Source organism: Sitophilus oryzae, unplaced genomic scaffold (genome assembly GCF_002938485.1).
Source record: "Sitophilus oryzae breed Bouriz unplaced genomic scaffold, Soryzae_2.0 scaffold_1081_pilon_pilon, whole genome shotgun sequence".
NCBI classification, from domain to species: Eukaryota; Metazoa; Arthropoda; class Insecta; order Coleoptera; family Curculionidae; genus Sitophilus; species Sitophilus oryzae.
In genome coordinates, this window is record NW_022145706.1 from 213,033 (window position 1) to 240,341 (window position 27,309).

General features: G+C 32.6%; 2 protein-coding genes across 3 annotated transcripts in view; one reads left to right on the plus strand and one right to left on the minus strand.

The window, feature by feature from the left end:
• The window catches only part of LOC115880409 (E3 ubiquitin-protein ligase TRIM9), a 364,333-nt gene that overhangs the window by 99,465 nt on the left and 237,559 nt on the right, over positions 1-27,309 (plus strand). The gene's annotated exons all lie outside the window — the stretch shown is intronic.
• LOC115880422 lies at positions 1,071-26,016 on the minus strand. Its single transcript, XM_030897623.1, has 2 exons — positions 25,780-26,016; positions 1,071-2,208 (listed from the first exon to the last, which is right to left on the minus strand). The coding sequence occupies exon 2, from the start codon at positions 2,077-2,079 to the stop codon at positions 1,657-1,659; it is 423 nt and encodes a 140-aa protein (XP_030753483.1). The 5' UTR covers positions 2,080-2,208; positions 25,780-26,016; the 3' UTR covers positions 1,071-1,656.

The following is a 27,309-nucleotide window of genomic DNA, read 5'->3' on the forward strand; positions in this document are numbered from 1 at the left end:
TTGCAGTTTAAACTTAACTCTTTTACATTGCTCTTAAAATATACGGAGTCATCAACAATGATTGAATTAGTTGGTAATTCTGTGCCATTAGTATTTTAGAATTATTAATGATTGGTGCCGATGATAAAATAAATTTTATCAATCCAAAAACTTTACCAAATGTTTTCTTAACAAGTTTTGTGATTTGCAAAATTGACATATTTTTCAATGTAAAAAAATGTGTGTGCACTATGTGCGCATATTGAAAGTGAAACTTCTTACTTTCGTCTGTCTGTCTGTCCGTCTGAAGACTCCATTCGGATACCTCTATCAACGTGCCGAGTTTGGTTTCAATCGACCCATAATTAAGCAAAATCCAGATGATTTCGTCTATTTAGAGGCATCGCGCATCGGTTCGAAACGCCGAGGACGTCATCTGGTAGCCCGTCCCCAATTATGCCAAGATTGTCCCATATTTTGTTTTAATATCGAATCGTTAGTCCCACCCTGAATCGTAAAATGTCCGATTAAATTTATATCTCCGAAACTAAAGTTTCAAGAAAAGTCATACTATACTAGAAATTCATTTACCCAGTAGTAGTTATAAAAAGAATTTTTGGTAAGCTCTGTCTCAAATAGTTCTGAACATTTTTTTTTTAAATGTTCGATTAAATTTATATCTCCGAAACTAAAGTTTCAAAAAAAGTCATACTATACTAGAAATTCATTTACCCAGTAGTAGTTATAAAAAGCATTTTTGGTAAACTCTGTCTCAAATAGTTTCTGAAAAAAAATTAACTTTTTTAAAAGGTCCGATTAAATTTATATCTCCGAAACTAAAGTTTCAAAAAAAGTCATACTATACTAGAAATTCATTTACCCAGTGGTAGTTATAAAAAGAATTTTGGGTAAGCTCTGTCTCAGATAGTTTCTGAAAAAAAATTTTTTAAAATGTTCGATTAAATTTATATCTCCGAAAATAAAGTTTCAAAAAAAAGGCATACTATACTAGAAATTCATGTACCCAGTAGTAGTTATAAAAAGCATTTTTGGTAAACTCTGTCTCAAATAGTTTCTGAAAAAAAAATACTTTTTTTAAAAGGTCCGATTAAATTTCTATCTCCGAAACTAAAGTTTCAAAAAAAGTCATACTATACTAGAAATTCAGGATTGTGTGCACCGTCGCTCATATTGCCTACTCTCCAAATTTCATCATCAACTTTTGACGTTTCTTACGTTTGACTTTTCTAACCAACTGTCAGAGTTAGCCTTGGTCCAATCTATCGACATACGAAATTTCATTTAAATTGGAAGATTCTTTGATTTGATTCATTGATGATGGAGTTTTGTAGTGCACGAAACATCTTCAAAATACCATGAAAATAATTTACCTCACATCGCGCGTAAAGAAGTTTTACTTCAAAATTACCCGTTTGTCAATACAACGATAGTGTTCCACATGAAAAAAGAATACTTACATAATCATGGGTTATTTCCACCTCGCGAGGCGCGCGATTAAAAATTTAAGTAATAATAATAAACCAAACGAGTAAAATCATTATAGCCAACTATTTCAATCATTCTTGGTCGCTCCATACATAACACAGTGCAAGATTGTAATCACCATCACGCATATTATTTGATCTCATTCAAATATAGGTTCTCGATTAATGAGAATTACCACATGATCCTTTGAGGATAGGGTCTCCTTTTCAGCCTATTAATCCTGTACTCGAAATTGAAACTATTCGTATCATCCCTAAAGTGGCACACTATCGTCCTGGAAATCTTGATGCAGTTCATGCCCTTGGTACAGGGCGATGTGTAAACCATCTTGATTTTCTTCTCTGTGGGATGATGCAGTATGACTTCTTGCTGGTATCTTTTGGCTTCTCCGGGAGGACCGAAATACTGAGTCACTATCCAGGCAGACCCATCATTGTTGTTTCCCTGGACGCTCCAGAATACTTCTCTGTCGATTTTCGTTCTCCAGAAGGTGTAGGAGAATATTTTGCCCACTCTTTGTACCTTGTTGCCGAACTTCAACACGTAGGTGTCGTCTTTGGCCATGTCCTCGTCGAATTCAGATAAGAAATCCATCGTTGATGGATTCTTTGACCACTAGTTTTTCTTCTCTATTAAGTACTTGTATAAAAATCACAATTGTTGATATCACAGTGTTTCAAATATGTTTGTTTCAGTCTTGTAAATGTTCTAGCCGGGTGGTATCTAAAACGAAAATAGAATATTAGAATTCGCAGTAAGCAATTAATATTAAGAGTGTTATCAGGCAGATAAGAATAATCCCTATGTGTAGGATCAATAGAATGAGTAATAGCTCTGGGAAAAATTTTCAAAAAATAGTATCCTAATAGTTTCATAATATATTGGGAAATATTTAAAAATGTTGATAAATGAATAAAAATTATCCGTTCCATAATTTTTCAAAAATATTTAAGATAGTTATATAACTTTATTATTTATTACTACTGTAATATTTTACGTTATCTGGTATATTTTCTCTTGTGTGTGTGTGAGTTATTTATAAACCTTCATATTTTCTGTTAAAACAGGGAAGCCCAAGCCAGGATTTTGAGATATATTCAAGTAAGGATATACCCAAGCTCTAATAATTTATTTATTTAATGTAAATTATTAATAAATGTTATTAAAAGTTAATCACACTGATGCACGGTTCTACCTACAGCAAATTCCCCCCCAAAATAATGGTATTTAATATAATTAAAAAGGCCAATTTTTTAAAAGATTTAACATCGTGTAACTTTAAAACTATGCATTTCCGTACCCATGTGAATCAGAATTTTTTTTATATTTTTCGATGAGTGTTTTATTATTTAACATTTTGGCAAGTTAATGGCATTATTTTTTTTAAAGTTGCTATTAGAATTGGATAAAGGCAAATTAATTAAATTGCGTTTATCTCATCGAGGAGATCGAAATGGACAAAATATCAAGTACAACTTTTAATCGGCATTTAATGGCCTACACACTTTTACTAATAAGAGGAAAAAATGTCAATGGCGTACATATTTCCTTTAGGAAAATATTCCAGTGACAACCCATATGCACGTCCCTAGTGAATATCGACACTTTTTTAACATTAAAATATGTCGCACCTTTACAGTAACTTTTATCCTCAAAATTTCATTCGAATAGCTAAAATAATTTGGAAGAAAATTCTAATAAATCGAAAAAAGATGAATATTTTAAACCCCTATGTAGCTACAAAACAAAGCAGAATCGGACCTATGTTAATATGAAAAATATATCTTATTTTTACGAAAGGAATCTCCCCACGAAAGATGCCTCTTTTTTTTAAACACTCAGTATATCATATACCACACAATCGAAAAAAAACAGCGTGGGAGTTGGCTTGGAAATACAAACGCTCTCATTTTGACGCCGTTTTTTTTATAATATATAAAAACTAAAAACCGACAAGTACATTAGTTGCATACAAAAGTTAATTCAAGCATTGTCCCCAACTATAGATAATTTGTTTATTTTTCATCCCGATAGCCACACGCATATTAATTTTATTTTAAACTATTATAGAAGCATGCATATCCGCTTCCTTTTCATTATTTACCGAACCAGATTTATGATGGTGTCATCAAAGTTCTAATGTATTTATTATACGAAAAGAGGTATATCCCGAGAACAGTGAAACTTTCTAATACTACATTATAAATCGAAATATTTCACTTTTAATTTCGATTTCTTGTTTGATATAATTTATGCTTTTTACTTTTTTTATTTTACACTAGTATCTATTAAGTTATGAATAAATTTCACCCATATAACATTAAAATTTATGAGTATATTTCAGTCAAGAAGTTTCAATTACGTTTAGTTTCTTTTAATTTTTGAAAAATTATTATTTACAAGGCTAAGTTTACTGTATGGGTGTCGTATTTCGTTTTAGATATTTTTTAGAATATTCGTAATTGGTTTCTAAACCTATTTTGTCCTACTTTTACCTAACTGATTATAACTTTTTTGTTCAATGAGATAGAACATTTATTTAAAAAAAATAATTTTAACCATCATCAAAAGTAGCTCAAAAACAAGGGTTTAAAAAATAATTTTCTCAGAAATCTAGGTATCAAAGTAAATAGACTTTTTAAAGGTCTACATTTGGTAAACACACATGCCAAATTTGAACAATTTTGGACAAGCCGATTTTAGGTAATTTGAGAAAAACTTAATCGATTTTTAAATTAAAACTGAATAGGTAACAATCAAACACCAGTCAAAAACCGACATTCCTTAAGTTGTCAGCGTCATTTTCAAACGTAACTTAATTTTAATAAAATTTTAATATTCAGTACTAGTAATAATTTAAGGTATGTCAGTTTCTGACTGGTGTTTGATTGTTACCTGTTCGGTTTTAATATAAAAATCGATTAAGTTTTTCTCAAATTACCTAAAATCAGCTTATCCAAAATTGTTCAAATTTGGCATGTGTGTTTACCAAATGTAGCCCTTTAAAAAGTCTATTTACGACTTTGCTATAAAATCCATAGGGGAGCCAATATCTAGACAGTTTAAATTTTGCATGGGATTTCCTATGTTCCCAACGACGATGCAACACCCGGTATATTGTGGACTTACACAAAATTTCTTAGAATATTGGAATTTTCATATTTTTAGGACTATGTTTACTATTTATTTATTTGTCGTATGGCGAACAAATGATACTATAAAAGTAATATGTATAAATATACACAACCAAATTAATATAGACAAATATGTAAAACACTTAAAATTATAAACAAAATATATACACTGACAGTGGTATAGATAAAAAACAATTATGTATATATAAAATATAAAAAGGAACATATAAAAAACTATGTTTACTATAGCCTAAACAAGGGTTCTAAAATTTTCTCACCAAACCAAGGTATTGAAGCCTCTAAAGGTTGTGTATAAACCTAGTGTTTCTCAGAAGTGACTCACCCCCAATAACTTTTTTATTTTTTTACGTAAAAAACGAGATTCGGTGCATTAGTATACTAAGAAGACCAGGCTACTAGTAACATAGCAAGTTGCAGGACGAATTTACGTTTACCCGTTTTGCGTTCGTACTCGAGATTCACTGCCGGCTAGTCGGCTGGTCAGGCAGTACGCAGTTGCAGTTGCGCTTGGATGGGTCGGTCATGACAAACTAGGAATATGACTCGAGGAGTTCCGAGTATTTTTTATTTTCATTTTAAGTGTTTACCTTCACTTAAGGTGACATTTAAAATAAAAATACTTAAATATTTATTATTTGCGTGTGTTTACAAGCCAAAACTAAAAATAAATAAATTCCCTAAACCCAAAAAAAAAAACTAAAATATTACTCTAAATAAAAAAAAGTTATAACAAGTGTTCAAAAAGACCATCTTCTTGTGCTAAACAGAAGCCTAGGCGGTCGTAAAATCCCCGTCTGACATTAGCTAACATATTAGGGCTAATAGTTTGGGAAGCCTCTCGTATTTTTACTTGAAGCTCATCCAGATTATTAGCCCTATTATGACCATACACTTTGGATTTTACATAACCCCACAAAAATAAGTTATTGGGAGAAAGATCTGGTGATCTAGCGGGCCACAAAATAGTTCCATATCGACTAATTAAACGGTTGGGAAAAGTATTGTTCAAATTCATGAACAATACGGGCATTGTGGGCAGGACAACCACCTCAGCAATTTGATTACTTGAAAACGTGGGATTTTGATCCGCGGTAGCACAAATGAACTTACTTTAACTCCTGTTCTTCATTAATCAACACATTAGGCTTTTTGTGTTTTTGTGGGAACACGTACCCATGTGTTTCAAAATTATTAATAACTCTTGATACAGTAGGTAAAGATGGAATTGGCCTGTCTACAAAAGTTTGTGGAAAAATTGTTTGTATATCCCGATAAGACCTATTTTGGAAATACCATTTTACAATTTGAATTTTCTCACGAACTTCGTAATCATCCATTATTATACTTAAAAAATAAATTTTACACGAGAACTGTCGCGAGAATCTATGTATTCGTTTTGGCTATTAAAACACGAATAAATACAAATTCGGAAACATTCTTATCACATATGGGCGATTCCACAAACAATACATTTTTTTGTTAATTTTAAAATGAGACATTTTTTAAAATATTTGTACTCTTATTTGTAGTATAATGCCTATAGTACATAACAAAACTAGAATAACTTAACTTTCTAATCTAGTGCTCCTTGAAAATAGTCAGAACAAAATAGTTTTGGTTTTCACAGTGAAATTCCAAAAAATCGCTTTGTTTTATCAAGGTGGCTATGGATAAAAAAGCTGAGCAATGCGCTAACGCTGTCAGTTTTCTTTGCGCTTCTGTTTGAGTGATAGAATTATTGTGTTGTTACTCTTTCCAAGTAAGTATATTTTGTGATAAAATATTATAAGTATATCTAAATTTTATGTCCCGTTAGTAAACAAAATATACAATAAATTGATATATAGCGATACTTCAAGCCAAGAGGTTTTTACATAAGATAAAAAATATAAGTTTTGTGTGAACAAATTCTAATGTTTTAACTGTTTCTTTTTTAAAGGTTCTAGCTTTGTAGTTTTTTAAAATTAATTTTTGTCCCGTTAGTAAACAAAAATTATATTTTAGGACGGGAAAAATAGTTTCGAACGCAAACAAAAAATCAAAGCCTGTGTTTCGAATTACAGAAAAAAGATTTATGAAAATGAAAATTTAAAACAAAATTATTTGAAAAATTATGCTAAAAATCAGATAAAATACAGGAAAAAACTAAAAGATTTGGCCAAAAATAATATCGCATTGAAAGTGGAACTGAACATTAATGAAAAACATATTGTTCCCTATAAAACGGCTCAACGCCTTGAAAAGCTGTAAGAGCGGCAAATAAATCACTTCCTTTAGATAAAAAAAATAAGAAAGTGGCCGTTTTAAGAAAATTCTGGAAAAAATTGAGCAAGTTTAAAAATACAAAATATTAGCAAGTTTACCAGTCCGTCAATTGATAACAAACGCAAATTATCACAGGAGACAATTGAAAAAATTCGAAATTTTTATTTACGAGAGGATATCAGCAGGGTGTCTCCTAGAATGAAAGACCGGGTGAAAATAAAAAGAGGCGATCATGTCGAATACGTTACAAAAAGATACATACATGTATCTTACTATAAAAGAAGCCTTCCAGATTTTTACAGAAGAGAATCCAAATACTAAAATAAAACTAAGTTAATTTTATGAGCCCAGACCATCATGCATCCTGCTTAGCAGCGCAATGCCACATAATGTGTGTGTGTGCAAATATCATGCAAACGTTTTTTACATTTTGGAAGTTCTTCAGAAAAACATCACAACTTTTCCTAAAGACCACAAAAGTTTGATTTCTGAAATATCCTGCAATTGTACACAGGAATTTTGCATGCTGAACGAATGCAGTAAATGTAAGGAAATTGATTTAACCTTTTCCTGTTAGCTGATAGCAAGCTCACATTATTTCAGATCCGTTGATTAGCACCATATATTGATTAAAAAATACCGAGATCAGAAAAAAATACAATTTTCAAGTGCTTTTAGGTCATTGCCTGGAAACTTATATGGTGAAATTTTGATAAAATAATTTAGTACTCACTAAAAACACGGTATGTCGCTAGTGGTAGGAAAAATAATTTTTAGAGGTTACTAGTTTATTTGGTTGCCTGTGATATGCATATACAGGGTGTTTCCTAATTAATCTAAAAAAATAAAAAATAGTTAGAAAACGGCTTAAGGCGGGCTCTTAATAAATATATTTATTTTTTTCTCGGTAACCGTTAGATGAACAAGAAAAACTCAAAAGATCAATTTTGTTGAAAAAGGATGGCCAGTCAAGAAAAAAATATATTTTCTTTAAAAAAGCAGTAGTGTACCATTTATTTTAAGCAAAATATCGATTTTTTTTTAAATTTTTAACACCCTGTAGATCAGAAAGGAAGTACTTTAGACCCAATGGTTCTATAAAAATTGTTTTAAGAACACATAAGGAATCACACCACAATTTTTTAGACTAATTAGAAAACACCCTGTATATTGTCAACTTGACAATGATTGTTGATAAATCAAAAAATACCTTTTCTGTGAAAAAAAGCCCGATTTTCGCAGGAAAAATTGTGGTTTTTATTGAATTTGGGCCTGCGTCTGCAAATTCCGGTATGTTTTTTAATATCCTATCTTTCTAAATTTTAAATATCATAGTCAGAAATAGTTTTATTATTTATTAACTGTAAAAATGGTATACTTATAAGTTTTATCAAATATTGTGATTTACTTTCTACCTTGTAGTCAAAATTTATATTTAATAAACTGTAAAATACATATATTCTTATGTTTTATTAAAGTTACTCTGATATACTAATATATCAGTGTAACTTTAAAACTAAATCCTTTGAAATCAAATATAAACATAAAAAATATTTACAGCAGAAAAGGCGAAGGCGCTGGGTTAAACGTAGTCTCTACTAAGAACACGGAGGGGCGCTTTGACCCAAAATTTTACTATTAAGTTTCATATCTATCTTAATAGAAGATTATTTTCTTTTATCTATGTTTTAGGTTAAGGATTAGACTTTGACAGTTTTTCCTATATGTTGATATTATTTGGTTGCATTAAATTTAGGTAATTTTTGAATTTATTGTTTTAAAAATAATAATATATCCTGTTGGAAAAAACTGTCCCGTTAGTAATGTCCCGTTAGTAAACATAAATTACCACCAAGAACCTATACACCTGCTAAGTAAATGAGAGTAATATGCTTAAATATTTTTTAGATGGGACCTTTACCATCCTATATTTTTACATTTTGTGTAAGACGTTCAAATTCACAGGTCTGTCTCTCTGAATTATTTGAAAAAATGTCTTAAGTTTTTTTTGTCCCGTTAGTAAACACATTTTTTTGTAATATTTCCGCCAAGCTAATAAATATTCAAGTAATATTTTTTTGGCAAATTATTACTTAAAATCATTGCTAACAAATATTACAAGGTCATTGTTATATGAACGATATAAGATATAAATATTTTTCGAAAACATTCTATTTTTCGTTCAGTTTGTCCCGTTAGTAATCATCGAATCGCCCATATCTACCTATTTTTATTTTATGGCATTTTTTCGCCTGCTTTTTATCCGGCGGACGGGTATACGCTAATTCGTCCGGTTCTGCCTATGTTACTACTACGGTGGTCCGGTCTGTATATGTTATGTATTCAATAATTGTTTTCGGTCATTTCCTGTTTCACGACTAAAAACTTTTGAGTTTCAAATGATACCCTCAGTATTTGTTTACTTTATTCGATAGAAAATGATACTGAATAGAATGACTAATAATAATGTTCTTAACATAATAAATAAAATAAATTAATGTTCTTAACACAGTCATGGCACTATAGATTGATATTTAAAATACGATTTTTCATTGCAAAAATGTGAAAAGGTGGCATGACATATCAATGTCATTCTATTCAGAGTATCATTTTCTATCGAATAATGTAAAAAAATACAGAGGTTTTCCATTTAAAATTCAAAAGTGACCGAAAACTGTTGAATACGTCGATCAATCCTAATTTAGGTGTGACACAGTGATTAAGTGTGACAAATTTATCGTACTTACTTATCGGAGATTTTTCTTCCAAACTCATCAGAGAATGAATTGAATAATATGTTTGAGTGAAGAAATGAAGAAGCATAACTCAACTGCGAACAAGAGTTAGTTGACTTCAAAACTCTCTTTGGCGAGCACTCTGAAAAATTGTTTGAAGTATTTGTCGTTTGTTTAGTTTGAACCTGTGTTTGACTAGACCTCTCGCAATAATTAAACAGATACTGTTACTGATTGCAAGACTGCTGCAAAACATTTGGAAAAGTGTAAACAAATTTAGTTTTGTGCAAATAGGAAGCATCAGTCTATCACGCTCTAAATACTATTTAAATTTCTAAATAGAATTTAGAGTTACATGTTTGTTTAAACTGTTATTTCATTTTACTAATACCGTAAAACGTTAAATAAACGGAAGAATCGAGCAGACTAATACATTTATTCCCGGATAAAATTAGATTTTGGCACCGGACAAGTGGTCCAAAATACTTAATCATGCATTACATTCAGTCGAAACTAAAATTGTAGCATGGTCATTGATATTAAAAGAGTATGACTTAACAATACCCATTTTAAATTACATGATTTAAGAAAATATAATCGATATTTTTTCGGAAAACAACAACCTTAATTCTTTATAGTCTCATGTTTTTCTCCACTGTGATATCGCAATAGAAGTTTTACAATATTTGCTCGGATGTGTTTTCCACAAAAGATTTATATCCTGTGCCGTACCAATTACAAACATTACTCACATACGCTTATAGTGGTTTTAATAAGCATATTTAGTCATAAGTTTAATATGATTAAGTATAACGGTGTAGATTATCAAATTTTCCGTGTTACAATAAAATATACGAATATAATGAACAATAATTGAAAGAGTTTGCAAAACTGTTTTAATGCGTTTTTCTTCTGTTATGCGTTTTTCGCAAAAATTTGAGGACAGCAAAATTAAGTAGAATAAAATTTCCTATAAGAAAGGTTCTATGAAAATGTTATGTGCTAAAGTCAACCGTTTAGGCACAAAATCTCTGGGAATTTTACAATTTTGCGTAAAATATGATCTATAGTCGATTTTCCGAAATCAAATGTCGATTAGAGTTCACTAAAACTAGTTTTAGTTTAGTTTTTTCAATTTTGTCATGAAACAGTCGCGTATCATTAATTCGCTATTAATTTATGAATAATTAATTTTAATTATTGAAAATGTGTACTTGTTTCCACACCACCCAAGAGGTAAAGTACATGCCGCGTTTATTCTAACGTGGTCTCCTTGGAGGCCTATTCCACTAGGTAAATTAAAAACTTTAACTTATCTGCACAAGCCCGACGGATCTGGCTCATTGATGTCAAAGTCTATCGTGTCTGCTGTGCTGGGCTTATCAGGGTGGTCACTCAATTTGTCCAACTCTTCATCTTCAGCCGCTGTATAGTAGTAGTATTAGTTTAGTTTCTTCAATTTTGTCATGAAAAAGTGGCGTATCATTAATTCGCTCATTAATTTATGAATAATTAATTGTCGTGCTGGACAGCATTCATTGCGAACTTACAACCAAGTTCAGCATTGGTCTGGTTGTACCAAAGATGCCGAAGAATGGGGTTGGAAGAAAACACAAACAGGCATTACTCCAGTCACAACGTTGAAAGATCCAGCTCCAAAATCCCTATTGACATTTTTATCCTGTAAATGCAAAACCAACAACTATGGCCTGCGGATGCAGAAAAAGCCCGCGGATGCAGAAAAGCAGGATTAAAATGTTCAATGATTTGTACATACTGCAATGGGAAATCCTGTGACAACGCCACTGAAATGTCACTCGACGAATCCGATGAATAGGAGTTGGACTTGTCTGTAGATATCCCTCTGGCAGCTGAAGATGAAGAGTTGGACGAATTGAGAGACCACTCTGATGAGCCCAGCACAGCAGACACGATCGACTTTGACATCAATGAGCCAGGTCCGTCGGGCTTGTGCAGGTAAATTAAAGTTTTTAATTTACCTGGTGGAATAGGCCTCCAAGGAGACCACGTTAGAATAAACGCGGCATGTACTTTACCTCTTGGGTGGTGTGGAAACAAGTACACATTTCCAATAATTAAAATTAATTATTCATAAATTAATGAGCGAATTAATGATACGCCACTGTTTCATGGCAAAATTGAAGAATCTAAATTAAAATATTTTTAGTTAACCCTAATCGACATTTGATTTCGGAAAATCGACTATATATCATACTTTACGCAAAATTGGAAAAATTTCTAGGGATTTTCTGCCTAAACGGTTGACTTTAGCGAAAATGTTCATAGAACCTTTTTTATAGGAAATTCTCTTTAATTGTGCTACCTTCAAATTTCTGCGAAAAACGCATAGTTTTCGAGATATTTACAAAATGCCGATTTTGGGCGCGATTTCTTGGCAAGATGGCGGCGCCGGCGGCAAGTCTGAAAATGTGCATTTTATGGGTTTTAGTTAGGGACCCCAAAACCTATAAACCTGCAAAGTTTCAAAACTTCCGGACTTTTTTCCAAGCAGGCCCCTTTTTTGATCCCCAATGACTGAACTATAGTGATTTGTTACATATTTTTTAATGTAAAAATACTATTTTTCAATACCTCTATACCGTTCAGCATGGAAAAGGAATACTTACATAATCACGGTTTATTTTCATTCTGGCGTCCAAAAAAAATTTAGAAAATAAACGTAATCGCCGAAGTAACTTTTTGAACATTACGGAACCGCGATCTTAGCACCGTTTAATTATTTATTAAATACCACAGATATAGTTGGTAGATTTCAAAATATCTGGGGGCACGGCAGTGCCACCGCCATGTCGAGCAGAGCCGTACCATCCTTTTCTCGAAGGTATTAGCGGCACTTTTGACCACCCTGTAACTTCGTTGTGGATAAATCAAGAATATTAATTTCCACTACACTTGAAGACATACTATAGCTGGCTAGGTTACCAAAATATCTAGTAATTATCCCTCATAGTTTGTGAATTATCGCTTGTCAAATTTCTTTAATTTCGACATTACTTTAATTCGACAAGTACTTCTAGATGTATCACAAACTCAACAAATTTAGAATTTTAGGTAAATATCCTTATGAATTAAAAGTTAGCTATCTAGCCGCTACCGGTAACTGGCTTTCCAGTCGAGAAAAAGGTAGAAAACTCACTGAAAAAAGGATCTCTCAGTCGAAATGAATATGACTTTGACCCAAAAGATTGGCGCTTTTCAATAGGGCCAAGAACGACGTTTCTTAGCCCAAAGCATTAACTATCTTTTCATAAGCTTTAAAAAATTACTTTAGATAATAGAAGAATCTATCTGTCCAAAGTATTTCACTCTTGACCCAAAATGAATATGCAAAGAAGTTCTTGCTACAAGAACAATAGTCTCTTTGATTCATGCAAAAATTCTTGATTGAAAAGGGACATTTCTTGATTAAAGAGACACTTTTCTTAAACCAATAGCGAATACTATTGACTCAACTAAAATTTATTTTGATCTAAGAGAAGTCTATACATCATATACAGGCATATTACGAGATATATTATTTTCTGATAAATTTAGGTGTTCCTGGTATGTAGTAAGTAAAGTGATATTTTCCTCGGTAGTAGTTATTTCTGCTTCTTCACTCCTTGGTATTTTTTGGGGTGGTTCATCACTCTACAAATTACAAAATAATGTTACATCACGATTAATCAAAGTAAAGCAAATAAATTATTAAAATTATAAGCTTTGGTCACATTTTGAATGTTTTAATACGACGCGACGACTTGAAATTCTAAAATTTTTGTAATTATTTGCATAAAAAAATCGATACCTATAATCTTATTCTATCTATAGTCATGCATGGATTATCTAAACAGGTGCATTAGGTAAATGTCTCTTACCTTCAAATATAGCAAATAAATGCTCTAATTTCCATTTTTTCAGAAACTCCTTTAAAGAATCCATATATATCCTAAAATTTGTCCATAAAAAATGACAAATGCATGTTAATAACGATCACTAATTTGTTACACGATATGCCTTAAAAAACAATTTATGCAAAATTCCAAGTGGAAAATTCCAAGCAACAAAACCCGTGCGTACTAATGATGTGCGACCTATGAAATGCGACGTACGACTGATTGTACTCGTATATACCGTCCTTCGTCATCGTCTTTGCGTGTCGTTATTATTTTTCACCAAAAGAATATTTAGCTATTGGAAAAATGGCCATGTTTCTTGAATGAAGTACTTTCTAGCGTATTTTTCTTATTATCTTAAAACAAAGTAACTTGCACTTGGTTGAATGAAAATAGATTCCAGAGAAATTTTCGAATTTTTCAAGAGAACCAGTTTTCTCGAGTTAAGAGAGTTTTTCTTCAAGCAAAATATTTTCTTTTACGCTAAAATAAATTCTCTTGCCACTAATTGATGACGACTTTTCAAGTCTATCTTTTTTATCAGTGAGAGTTAATCGGAGCGGTCTCCCTTCTGATTTTATTTATATATCAATGTACCAACAATAATTCAAGGATTATGATTTTTTTCTAGTCGGACTTTAACTTGTAATGAAGTCCCTATTTATTTTTTTAGTTTAATATGTTAAATGCTTGGCTTGAACATATCTCGAGCAAGGCTTGATAGCGTGGCGCGAAAGTATTCCGCTAGTACACCGGGAGACCCGAGTTCGAGACTGCCTCGAGGCATAATTTTTGTTATTTTATTTTCGTTAATATTCGAATTTTAAAATATTAAATACATATCTCAAACAATAATTAAAGGATTATGATTTTTTTCTAGAGTCAAACTTCTTTAACTTCGCCAGTGACTCACTCGCCGTCAACAAAATTCTAAAGTACTTCTAGATGTGTCACAAACTTCAAATTTTGAATTTTAGGTAGCTTTAAGCTTATAATGGAAAGAAAAAATGAAAAATCTCGAAATATCCTTAGCTTAAAAGTTAGCACTTATGCACCAAGCCTATACACATTATTTCAAACATATGTTTTACTAACCATGTTAGAAAACAAAAGTGAATTCCTTGGTTAATTCACTTGCGAAATATACGCAAAAGCAGTAACTTTCGTGTAACTTAAATCGTAAATTTAAACAATAAATTAAGATAGATTGCATGTAAGAGATTAATAAATATTCATAAACTCATATATTAGTCCAGTCAGTGGGGTGTTTTGCCATACAAAAGGTGATGTAGTAGTAATTTTTTTATATATTGTTAACGTTTGGGTCTTGACAAAAAATTCAAGTTTTCGACCTTGGGGTTGGACCGCTCGAGCCGCCATCTTGGATAGAAGGTACAGTGACAAAAAGTTGAACATATTTTCCAAAAAAATAGAAAAACTCCCCAATTTTATATTTTTTCCGAAATTCTCGCTATTTTTTACATAGGTATAAACAGCAGCGGCTGGTGAGGTAGTGCCACGGTGCCACGGAGCGAAAAAAATATTAATAACTATAAATATTAATAAAAATAACCTTCATATGTTCTCATTGAAATATAACGCACAACATAAAAAAAACTGAAAAATAAGGTATTATGGCGATTTATTAGCGTTTTCTTTCAGTCCGGGTCGGTTATTAATAACGTTTTGAATATTGTCTTCGGTGTCATCGTCATCGGTGCTTATAGGAATATATTGCTCTTCCATTGTTAAGTCTTGGTCATCTTCGTCAATCAATGTCGATGTGAACCTCCGGGACATTTTCGCATGAATGACCACTACAACGGAACACATACAACGGAACACTTCAACCCAGATTTCGTGCAACCATATGCTGCGCCGCATCCTTTTCTACAAGTGCATGAAATGAATTTCAATAAGTTGTAAGGTGCTGCTTGTTTTGTCATGGTGAGTGGAACAAGCCCATTGCTGTCCAGTTTCCAGCCCCAGTCTTCAGGTCTCGATTCCATACCATTTCTGGACTCGATGATATGTCCTGAAAGAATGATACCGTGCAGCATCCTTCGTTGGTGGCAATGAGGCAAGATTGGATTTACTTTTTGTGGTTGATCTAGCAAAACGTTTGTAACGGATTTCTTCTAAGGTGTCTTCTTCCAAGTTGCCACCATACAAAGCAACGAGAAAGCGTGCTCCAGCATCTGCGATGTCTTCTGGTGTTGCATTTTGATGTTTAAAAATGCCAATGGTGTCACTGAGTCCTGCTGTTTCCTGGAGAAGCGAACAAAACTTCATTTTTCCTTGGTTGAAGATTGACGATGTCGTGTCAGAGCCACTAAAAGCATGGAGAAACAGACATTCTGTTTCTCAGCTACTTTTTCATGTTTTAAACTATTAGCTGAATATATTCTTTCAGCAATTTTGCCTTTTCCTGGTTTGCGGAGGTAGATGTTTCCTTGAGACGGTGCCAATGCTGTCAGCAATACGAGAAGGTCAACCTCTTCGCCAACTACGAAAACAGCATCAAATTTAGTGCACAAGGAAATCGCTGTTCTGACAATCAACACATTAGCATCTTCTTCCGCCTGGTTGACAATTTGGAAATTTCGTTATCTGCAAAATATTCTTCGCCCGTTTTGCCTCCGCCCAAATTATTATTCCACCCAAATTGTTCCGCCCTTTTTACGATGTTCCGTTATACTTGACACATCGAAAAAATATCGATATCTAACTTTTATTCCAACATTTTGACCGTAAGATTAACCGCTACGGATATATTTTGAAGACTAAAGTTTTTTGTATCTCTAATTCAAGATGGCTGCTCGAGCGGTCGCACCCCAAGATCAAAAACTTGGATTTTTCATCAAGACCTAAACCTTAACAACATATTAAAAAATTACTACTACACCACCTTTTGTATGCAAGATGCCTATAATGGTCCCCATTGATTGAACTATATTTGATCTATTATAAATAAATATGAATTAAAAAAATTTTGTCTGCACTATTTTGCCACAAAATATATGAACCAAAAAGGCAAATCGAAATTTGTGTTATTTATATTATTAATTAAATATAAATATAAATATAAATTATTTCACGAAAAAAATAAACGCTTATTCAAATTTCATTTAAATACTACCGCCCATCTTTGGTAATTAGTTCAGTTGTGGTTAGCAGTAAGTTATAAAAGCGGGGTAATAAAGGGCTTAAAGGATTTATGTCGGTAACTTTGCGAGCGTTGTTGAACAACGCGTTGTAGACCCCTATTAAGGTCTTTGCCGGGCTTTGATACCCGTCCTAAATTGTTGTTTTTGTCCCTCCTGCTTACAATAACAAAGTGACAGATATTTTAACAAATTTGTATTCCTCTCTATCATATAGACACTTAGAACTTTATATTAGAATTAATCGTAAAAAGCTATACTGACCGAAGTTCAATGTATTTTGTTCTGATGGGTCCAATTTTGATTATTTTTTTAAGCAATTTATAGCTAAATTATTTGACTGTTTAGCCTCTTTATAAATTAAAAATTAAAGTCTCCATCTGTCATTTATACGAGGGAAATCAAAATGCTATTATTAAGTGAAAATTTGAAACACCCTGTGGAATGGATTACAAAAATATGGAATTTAAAAACTACTTTATTCTCAAGCTTTGTCTTTTCTTGATAATTTATTTATTGATTCATCTCAACAGCTCTTTTATTGTTGGAGATATTCGCTCTTGTAGAAGACATGCAGTAACGATTTACAACAATTTTAGCATTAAAAGCAGGAGTTTGAGTCTAATCAACACACATATGCCTATGAAATATTGTTTATTGTTTTTGTAATGTCACTTTTATTGAGAAGTCGTATTACTATGGCAATTTTGTTGGCATGTATGTTGTCAATTACTCTAGCAAAGCACACTACATAAGTCATAAACCCTATTTCATAGGTCTGGGAGCAAAAACAAAGGCATGATTTTAATGTAAAAATTACGAAAAAATATTAGTGCCGAAAAAAATAAAAAAATAAAGCTACTGAGATGAATCAGAAAACAAACTGTGGAGAAAAGGTGCACCTAGATTTAGGTTTTTAGATTCATTACTTCGGTAAATAATTTTCCAGGGTCTAACTCCAATTAGAGTATTTAGTAACTAGTAAGTTATAAACTTTCAAAGCAAATTAATTTCGTCCATTTCTTCTTCTTCTTTATGTGCCGTCTCTTTCGTGGAGGTTGGCGATCACATTGGCAAAACCTTCACGATTCTCGGCTTTCCTTATGAGTTAATCAAAAGTTAGGTGAGTCCAGTTTCTAATGTTTTTCAACCAAGATAGTTTCTTCCTGCTGAGACCTCTTTTTCCTACAATTTTATCCTTAACTATTAATTGTAAGACGTGGTATTTTTCATTTCTCAATATATGCCCTAAGTATGATATTTTTCTTATTTTTATTATATTGAGCAATTCTCTTTCTCTGTCTATTCTGTTGTAGACTTCGGTATTTGTGATATAGGCTGTCCGTGGAATTTTAAGCATTCTTGTTCGATATATCCATGTTTCGACCGAGTCGAGGGATTCATCTCTTGAACTTTCAGTGTCCATGTTTCTGCTCCGTATAATAGGATTGACCAAACATAACACTTAACGAGCCTAGTTCTCAAGTCAAGGTCCAAACTGGGATTCTGGAAGACGTTCTACATTTTTAAAATACATTTCTCACTTGTTCTATTCTGGTTTTTATTTCCACGTCGTTGTTCGAGGTGTTAACTATCCAGGACCCCAAATATCTGAACTTGTAGACCTGTTCTAATATGTAGACCCTCTATTTTAAGACTACCATGACTTTAGTTTTAGAGGAATTGATCTCCATCCCGTATTTCTTACAGGAGCCTTCAAGTCGTTCCACTAAACTCTGGAGACCAGTATCAGGGTCGGCAATAAGAACTGTGTCATCGGCAAATCTAATCTTGTTAATGACTTTGTCGTTGACTTTAATACCGCAATCTGTTGAAGAGAAAGCTTCCCGAAAATTCGCCTCAGAATAAACATTAAATAACGAAGGAGACAGCACACATCCCTGTCTTATATAAAATATATATAACAAAAATAGCCCGTCTATATTTGAAGGACGTTAGTTTATTAAAATTCAAATATAAAACAGCAGAATGCTTGAAATTGGTGAGGAAATGTATTTATTTTAAAATAGAACGTCAAAAAGTTCATGGCTTTTCATTATTTCTACTTTGACATAGTCATTATTCTATTTCCATATAACCGTCACGCTTATAGATTTCAATTCTGAGATAACTGTAATTTAATTCAGTATTTAATAATTTAATAACAAAAGAAAAGTTAAAATAACTTCATAAAATATTTATAGTTTGTATTAAAATCTGCATAATGTACTTCCACTGTCAGATCCTGTATCTGATCCTGTCTTGTCCTGTAATTAATTTATAGCATCTCTTATTTATTTTTAAGTAAATAGCTAACAGGCTAACAGCGAAATGGATTTTTTTTTTGTTAATCTTGTGGTACAGATTCGATTCAAGTATTTTCTGTATATTTCAATGTCTTTTCTATAATGTCCAGTTTGTCAGTGATTTGCAGTGGATATCCAATTATTACTAATATGTAGGGTCCGACCGAACCTGGATTTTTAATCTCGGCCGAGACCGAGACCCAGAGAAAAAAAAAATTCTCGGCCGAGAACGAGACCGAGACCGAGACACGATGCAATATTTATTCAATAATTTATTATATAAAAAAACATCTGTTAATAATGTAATAAATTCGTTATTATCATGCAGAAACGGCTTTATTTGGATTTAATACTATAAAATTACTAATACTAATAAAATTACTTTTTTAGTCTTTGTTATTGGCTAAAAAAGTAATTTTTCAGCATTGCTTCCCTTCGAATTATACAATGTTTCATTAGGTATATTCTTTTTAAATAGTTGTTTGCAAGAAACACTTGGTGGTGCAGACTAGAAATGTATAAGTTGCTGGTTTCATTCTGTTAAATTTATATCTGTTTTCAGTCGCTTTGCAAAATACCTAATGAGTAGTCAGATTGCACAAAACATTTTACGCGGGAATGGTATAACTAAGCTAAATTTCAGATTTAGGAAATAATGGCACAAAAAGTGATAATTCTGATTAATAGAGTATGGTTAAGGACGATTATTATAAAGATATGAATGCATCTTATTCTAAGAGAAAGCAAAGTTCCACAAAGAAGCAACCCTGTACACAAAATCGAATTACATAGAGTATAATAATTAAATAAGATATTAATATTAAGGTTTTAATATATTTTGTATTTAAAATTATGTTACTTATAATAATTATAATTTATGAAATAGGGTTCAAGTTGTTGTCGTCTAAAAAAGTAAAATTTTGACATAAATTAATGTTTTGTATAGGAAAATATGGGGTATTTTTATTAAAGCGTAAATTATTCAATATGCTTATACTCATAGATGACTTTGATTGTTAATCTGCCTAGCCTTGATCTGGCATTTTGTAAAATGACTGAAAACAGGCGGTTTTTTTGCAGAAGTGTACAGAAAATATCATCATTGTTATAGTATTTAATATGCCTAATTCTGATTAAGCTTTTTGCAAAGTGACAAAAGAGTGTTTGCAAAATAGATAGACCATTTGTAAAAATTACTTCTTTTGTTTAAAAAACTGGCGTTTTGCAATATGCCTAGTTTTTTTGCAAAAAGCCGGATTATTCTATACGTCTGCGACAGATATACCAGCTATCAAAAATCACACACATACCAATACTCACGCTGGTATACGAAAAACAAAAAAGACAACTATAAAGACCACTCTATTTCTCGTGTAGGAATAAAGACACATGAGAGGGACAGAGAGAATACCTGTTGCAAAATATTATTAAATAATCTAATAGCATATGAGAGATTTATAAGGATTTCAATACCATATTGCATTCTGTTCCATAATTACCCAGCGCCTAGTTTATATTTCTTCATATCGAGTTACAAACAGTAGGTCAAATAATTTTTAACTTTCAAGTCGTACCTATCTGAAGTAAAAGCAATAAGAAAAACGTACCTTGAGCTAAAGGAAAATAATCTAAGAAATATCTAAAAACAATATTGTTACGATTTAGAAACTATAAAAAATTGGTCATGTGCGAGTTTCCGATTTAGCTGAAATTTTGAATGCGCGTATAAGTAATTAAAAAAATGTAATGTAATTACTAAAAATTGTATTAATCAATTATCAGAATGGGAAAACATACCCCAAGACAACATTAATAATTTAATAAGAAGCGTGCCAGCGCGGATGAGGTGACAACAAGGAAATACTAAAATTATCAAGTTTCTTTTTGATTTTGCTTTTTGGCCATTAAAAATTTAAATCTTAATTTCGTTTTAGAAAACAAAAAAATACAATTTTGTATATTTTGGGAACTGAATAATTTTTTTTTGTTGCTATATGGATTATTTTTCATTAAAAGTCATTGGTAAGGACTGACTTATTCATAAACACAAAATTTTCATACGTCTCAAAAATTATGAAAGATGATAGATGATTCCATATAAGTTTGGTTGTGTGTACTTTAGGGTGCAATTATATATCATAAAGTATAAATCAAAACAGAAGTGACCTTCCATCTTAATAACAAGCTGGCGAATACTGAAATAAGCGTCCAGTTTGGTAACACCACTGTGCGTAATAACAAATATCCAAAATATCTGGGGATTACTCTAGACCGTACACTCTCCTTTCGAAAACACCTAGAAAATGTTGCTGGGAAAATCAGTACACGAAATAACATTATACAAAAACTTTGTGGTACTTCTTGGGGTGCAAAAGCAACAACACTTCGGATCTCCGCCCTTGGTCTGGTATTCAGTGTGGCAGAGTATTGTGCACCCGTGTGGTTGAACAGCCACCACACAAATCTCGTAGACAGACAGCTGAACAACACCATGCGGCTGATTACAGGGACAATCAGATGCACCCCTAGTTACTGGCTTCCAGTTCTGAGTAACGTCCTATCTCCAAATCTACGCAGAAGCGAGGCTCTTCTTAGAGAATTTGATAAAATAATAGCTACCCCAACGCTACCTGTTCATAAAACACTTCCTGTTTTACAGGTGAATAGACTTAAGTCGAGGAATCCACCTTTGCGAACAACTGAACAACTAAAAAGCAGTAACTACAATTCTCGAGAACAGTGGCTTCAGTTATGGAGAGAAATGGCCGATGCGCACCTATATTCCTGGTTCAAACATAACTATTGCCAGACACCGGGTACCGATCTAAACCGGAAAACATGGTCAACTTTGAATAGGATACGCTCTGGCCATGGAAGATGTGCGGATTCCCTTTATAAGTGGGGAAAAATACCTTCCCCAGAATGTGATTGCGGATCCCCTCATCAAACCATCCATCACATAACTAGAGAGTGCAACCTACGCGCTTATGGTGAAGACTGGAGGGACTTTCTGGAGGCTTCTCCATCAGCTTTGGAATGGATAGGGCATCTAGATGTTAATATATAGTGTTCGTAAATACGTTTTTTATGTTGTCTTTTTATATTATACTTGTTTTTTTTTTTATATTTACATTGTAATGTTTTCATTTACATTGTAGTTTATTTTATGTCTATGTTTAAGTGTCTGGTTTTCTTGCATATATATGAGCCATACGATAAATAAATAAATAAATATATGTACCTGACATACTCTAAGTACCCTACCCCAACAATCCCAGCATCCTTCAAGCAGAAATCTACGCTATCGAAAAATGCATACAACTTATCTTAAATAGGAACTATCGGAACAAGAAATAGCCATCAAGCAGACTTAAGACTGATTACCTCAGTAACCATCAATTCGAAACTGGTTAAATAATGCCTGAGAAGCTGAACAATATTCCAGGTCCTTGAGTTCTGCTTCTCCAGTTCTCCAGTGAAAAGTAACTTAACAGACTCCATTGGTAACCTGGAATGGGAATTCTCCAAAGGTCTAAGACACTCCAAAAAAAATTTTCAGGATTTACGATAAAAATCAAAGATTTTCATTCATTTAAGTTAAAACAATTTTCGGATTTTCACGGGGCTTTTAACAGGACACTGTCTTCTCCACTGATATCGTAAATGGAGAATTAACCTCTGTAAAACCGTCTCAGATACTGGATTTTGTTCTGAAATTGTATTATGAGTTATAACTCAAGAAAGAGGAACACAATAGATCTATAAAGTGGCGACTCTTAACTTACCTGTCGTCTATCCTCATTTCCGACGCCTTTTTTTTCGATCACGTGGTTGGAATGTGTAATTTCATTTCTTATAGTTTTATTACTTTATTAGAATGACAAACATGAAGTTTTTTATTTTTATTTTTTTTTTGTTTTCCGAATTTTGAAATTTTGCATAAACTGAATAACCGTTATGTACCTACGTGCGATTACAAAATATAAATAATGGTTTATGAGGCTAATGGCTGGTTCCTTGCAATTATTAATGGGTTTAAATACTGCAATAAACTACAGTTATCTTAGAATTGAGATCTATAGGCGTGACAGTTATATGGAACTGGCATAACGAATTTCGTGTATGACAATGTTTAAATACGAAAACCTACGTAAACGGTGACTTCTATTTAATTTATTCGCACTAGAAAATTAATGAATTTACTAAATCGTTTCTCAGTGTTTTGATAGAAATTTATACCTCGTTTGTTGAAATTGTAAAAAATATAAATAAAATAGGTAACTCTTTATTGTTGTGAAAATTACTTTACCGGCACAAAATGTACCTTGCGAAATCTTGACTTGATGTTTTTTTTCAAAAATGAATGAAAGTTAATTTAATAGAAATTATGTAAGTGTACACTAATCAATTGATTTATATGGAAATGTAATGATATTTGGAATAAGATAATATAAAAGTGAAATTCTACGAAGATTTAGAAAAAATTTAGAATCGTATTTAAAAAAAGAAAGTTGATGATGGCAGTTGGAAGGCGAAACGTCGGTTTGCAAATCTGATAGATAACCATCTTGTAGAACAAAAAAAGTATGAATGAGTATGTGAAATTTATTTTGTTATATCTACCGGGTGAGTCTGGAAACTGGCCCACCCCTATAACTTTTTCATTTTTTCAAATAAAAAACGAGATTCGGTATGTTAGTATATGACATAAATAAGGAGTGATTAACGTATTTAATTATTTTTTATCTCTTCCTGTTTCACCGGAAATTACTACAACTTTTTATTTTTGAATAGCACTCTCGGTATATTTCGACATTATTCGATAGAAAATGACAGCCTTAATAGAATGACATATCATACGTCAACTTTTGACATTATTGTTTAAAAAATGGTATTTTAAATTTCAATTCAGAGTGCCATGCCTGTGTTAGAAGCACTAATTTTTGAGCCTTGGAAAAATAGATTTGATCGTCTAATGTTTTTCGTGTCTTGTCCTGGCCGGTTAAAAGATGCCCAAATTGTATTTTTAATCATATCTCAGTTTTTTCAAATGGAACGAGGGTGGCTCATTAACATATTTGGAAAACATCTTTTTACGAATAATTTGGTACCACACATTTCGAGTTAAATTGTCGTTATGAACCGCATGTTACAATTTCAAATAAACCATATGCGAAAATGTAATAAGTTGACATATGATATTTTATTCTATACAGAATATTATTTTCTATCCAATAAAGTAGAAATATACCAAGGATGCTATTTAAAAAACAAAAGTTGTAGTCATTTCCGGTGAAAGAGGAAGTCACCAAAAACAAGTGAATACGTCAATTAATCCTAATTTATGTCATGTACTAACATACCAAATCTCGTTTTTTTCTGAAAAAGAAATAAAAAAGTTATAGGGGTGAGCCACTTTAGAGACACACCCAGTATTCCAATCTTCGCAAGATTCCAAATTTTCAATCTTTTAATGTGAAATTTGAATGAGCATCAAATTACGAAAAATTGGCTCAATTTAACGCACCTCGTATCATTTCTAGTTTCGCAGATCCCAATAATGAGTCTCCAATTTGGGACAGCCAGTACAATATTTATAATATGTCAAGTTTAAAACGTCAATCATCTGAAACTCTTTGTACCGCCAATCAATTATTATGGCGATTAGATTATTTTGGAGATTTTTAATAGAGATATAAAAAATATAAATAAGTATTGAATATTGAATACCCAAAATTCATATCCCCTCACAAGTATATCCTGAATCATCAAAACCGCTATTAGTTTGGTGTTCGATGGACAGACCATCCATGATATTTTTAATTTGTTTCTTTTCCAGATTTTTCATTTGATTCATTATTAACATGTCATTATTAACCCACACCAAAAATGCACTATTAACACAAGGGAATCAAATTGTTCCAAAACCTCTGGACGCGCTTTTCTCTAATAATATTTACCATCATCATCATCAACAGACGATTAAATCCGTATCTTAGTTTTAATCACGAGCATCTACTAATGATGCTAACATTGTGAAAACGCGTCCAGCATAAATAAAGGTTTTGGTGTATTCATCGTCTAGTGTTGATTCTCTAATCTATCAGCAAAGGTCTCAACCTCGGTCCCAACCTAAACTAAATTATACAGGGTGTTTAGATAATGGTATTTAAGATTTTTTAACAGTTTTAACATCCTGTAACTTTCAAACTATGCTGCATTTAACTTTTTTTCATGTTTTTTGATGAGGAGCCAGTGAGTACCTACTTAATATAACATTTTGGCAAGTAAATTATATTAATTTTTTAAAGGTTTTGTATTCGAATTCGATTAAGGCAAAGTAATTAAACTGAGACCGAAATCTACAAAATATCAAGAGACAACTTTTAATCAGCATTTAAGGGTCTACACAATGTTGCTAATAAGAGAAAAAACGTCAGCGGCGCACATCTTTTTTTCGAAAAAATATGTCGCACTTATAGTAACTTTTACTACCAAAATTTTATTCGAATCACTAAAAGCACTTTGAGTTCTATTCCTATGAAAAGAAAAATTGTCCACAGATAGCGCATTAATGAAAATAATTTGATTTTATCTTAAAATAAACTTTATCGAAATAGGCTATAAATATATATTTTTTTCAAAAATTGGACTTACGAGGTTTTCAAAGTAAGGCATCGGTATCTTCCCATTAAACCCTGTCGCAATATATTTATTAATTTTCTCTTTAATTTTACTTGTTCATACTGTACCTTTTTCTTCCTTTCAATCTAATCCTTATATCACTTGAACTTCTTCCCGCATCCTTCTTCCATCCACTCTTTCTTTATCTGACCTAGTTATCTCGTCCGCTAAGACGGCGAACTCAGTTGGCCATGGTTGCAGTAAAACAAATGGCGCACGTGTTGCGCGCGGTTGTGCAGTACTACTATCGTCGACGAAATTGAAAATTAAACTGACTGAGAGTAAAAATCGCGCGCGGCTCTTGTTGCAACGCTATTCGAAAAGTTGGCCGCGGTTTGAAAATTGTAGAACGTCGACGACCAATAGGCGATGGAGAAAGCGGTACGGTGCGCCACAGATCACCGATCTAAAAATAAGCAGCGAGGACACGCGAGGATGACGGGATGGGTAACCGGAAGGTGTTAAATTTCGATGCAGTTCTCCTGCTGAAAAGATCTATTATAGTGAGAAAGATAGGTTTTTCTCAGTTTTTCATATTTTTCTGAAATAGTTTCGAGTTTTTTTTTATTTTGGAGTACTGGAAAACATTTTCAGGGTTAAAGCAAACAACACATAAGATTACATTAAGGGCCAAAACAGAAGAGGCATCACGACACTTGAACAAAATGTCGCTCAAATGTTGCTGACGTGTGTTTTTATTGTGACGATCTGATACGATAATATGTAAAGCCTAGTTCCACGCTTCTCACTTGGATGGCACTTGGATCGTATTAACCGATTTTAAATCAGTTGAAGTGAGACGCGCGCAGCGTCCAACTCACGTCCTGTGTTTGATGTATGGACACATGGTAAATACGTTTAAATAAAATATACGGGCACCGCTTAAATTCCTGTCCCGATATTGAAGGATGGATATATAATTTCAATGCATTTCCTACGTAAAGTCTATCTCTGTGTTGTAGGAGATTGACTAAACAAGGATAAACTTACGTCCTGACACCATTCAGACTCGATTTTCTGTCCTCCAATACTAGGACGTAAATCCTCTCATTGCTGTTATGGGGAGGCCGTCGTATATTTTATTTAAACGTATTTGACACATGGACACTTTGACCGTATCAACCAGGCTTGTTAAATGTTTTGGAGTCGCGTTAATCACCGCGACCTTACAGTTTTTATCTATTGTGTAATATCTCTCCGTTCTTGACTTATAATGAGTTATAACTCGATCATACAGAGCTTTGACAACAGTCTTCAATTATCTGAGACGACTGACGACTCCACAGAGGCTATATCCCCATCTTCGACGTCAGCCGTATCAAAGTTTATGGCATGAACGGTTGTCGTCTTGGTGCACTCAGTGATAAGGTGTTCTAGTGTTTCCTCATTAATTGTGTTTCCTCATTTTCCCTACATAATCTGCATTCGCCGTTGCTTTTCAGCTTTAATCTACTGAGGTATTCATTGAGGAGTTAGTGTTCTGTTAGAAGCCCCGAGAAAATCCGAAGAATGTTCTTACTTAAATCAAAGAAAATCTTCAATTTTTCTCGGTCGTAAGTTCTGAGAAACTTTTTCAAGCATCTTAGACCGTTGGAGGA

What these genes read in the sequence shown, in the direction of transcription:
- LOC115880422 (XM_030897623.1), bottom strand. Translation starts at nt 2,079, where the DNA reads ATGGATTTCTTATCTGAATTCGACGAGGACATGGCCAAAGACGACACC.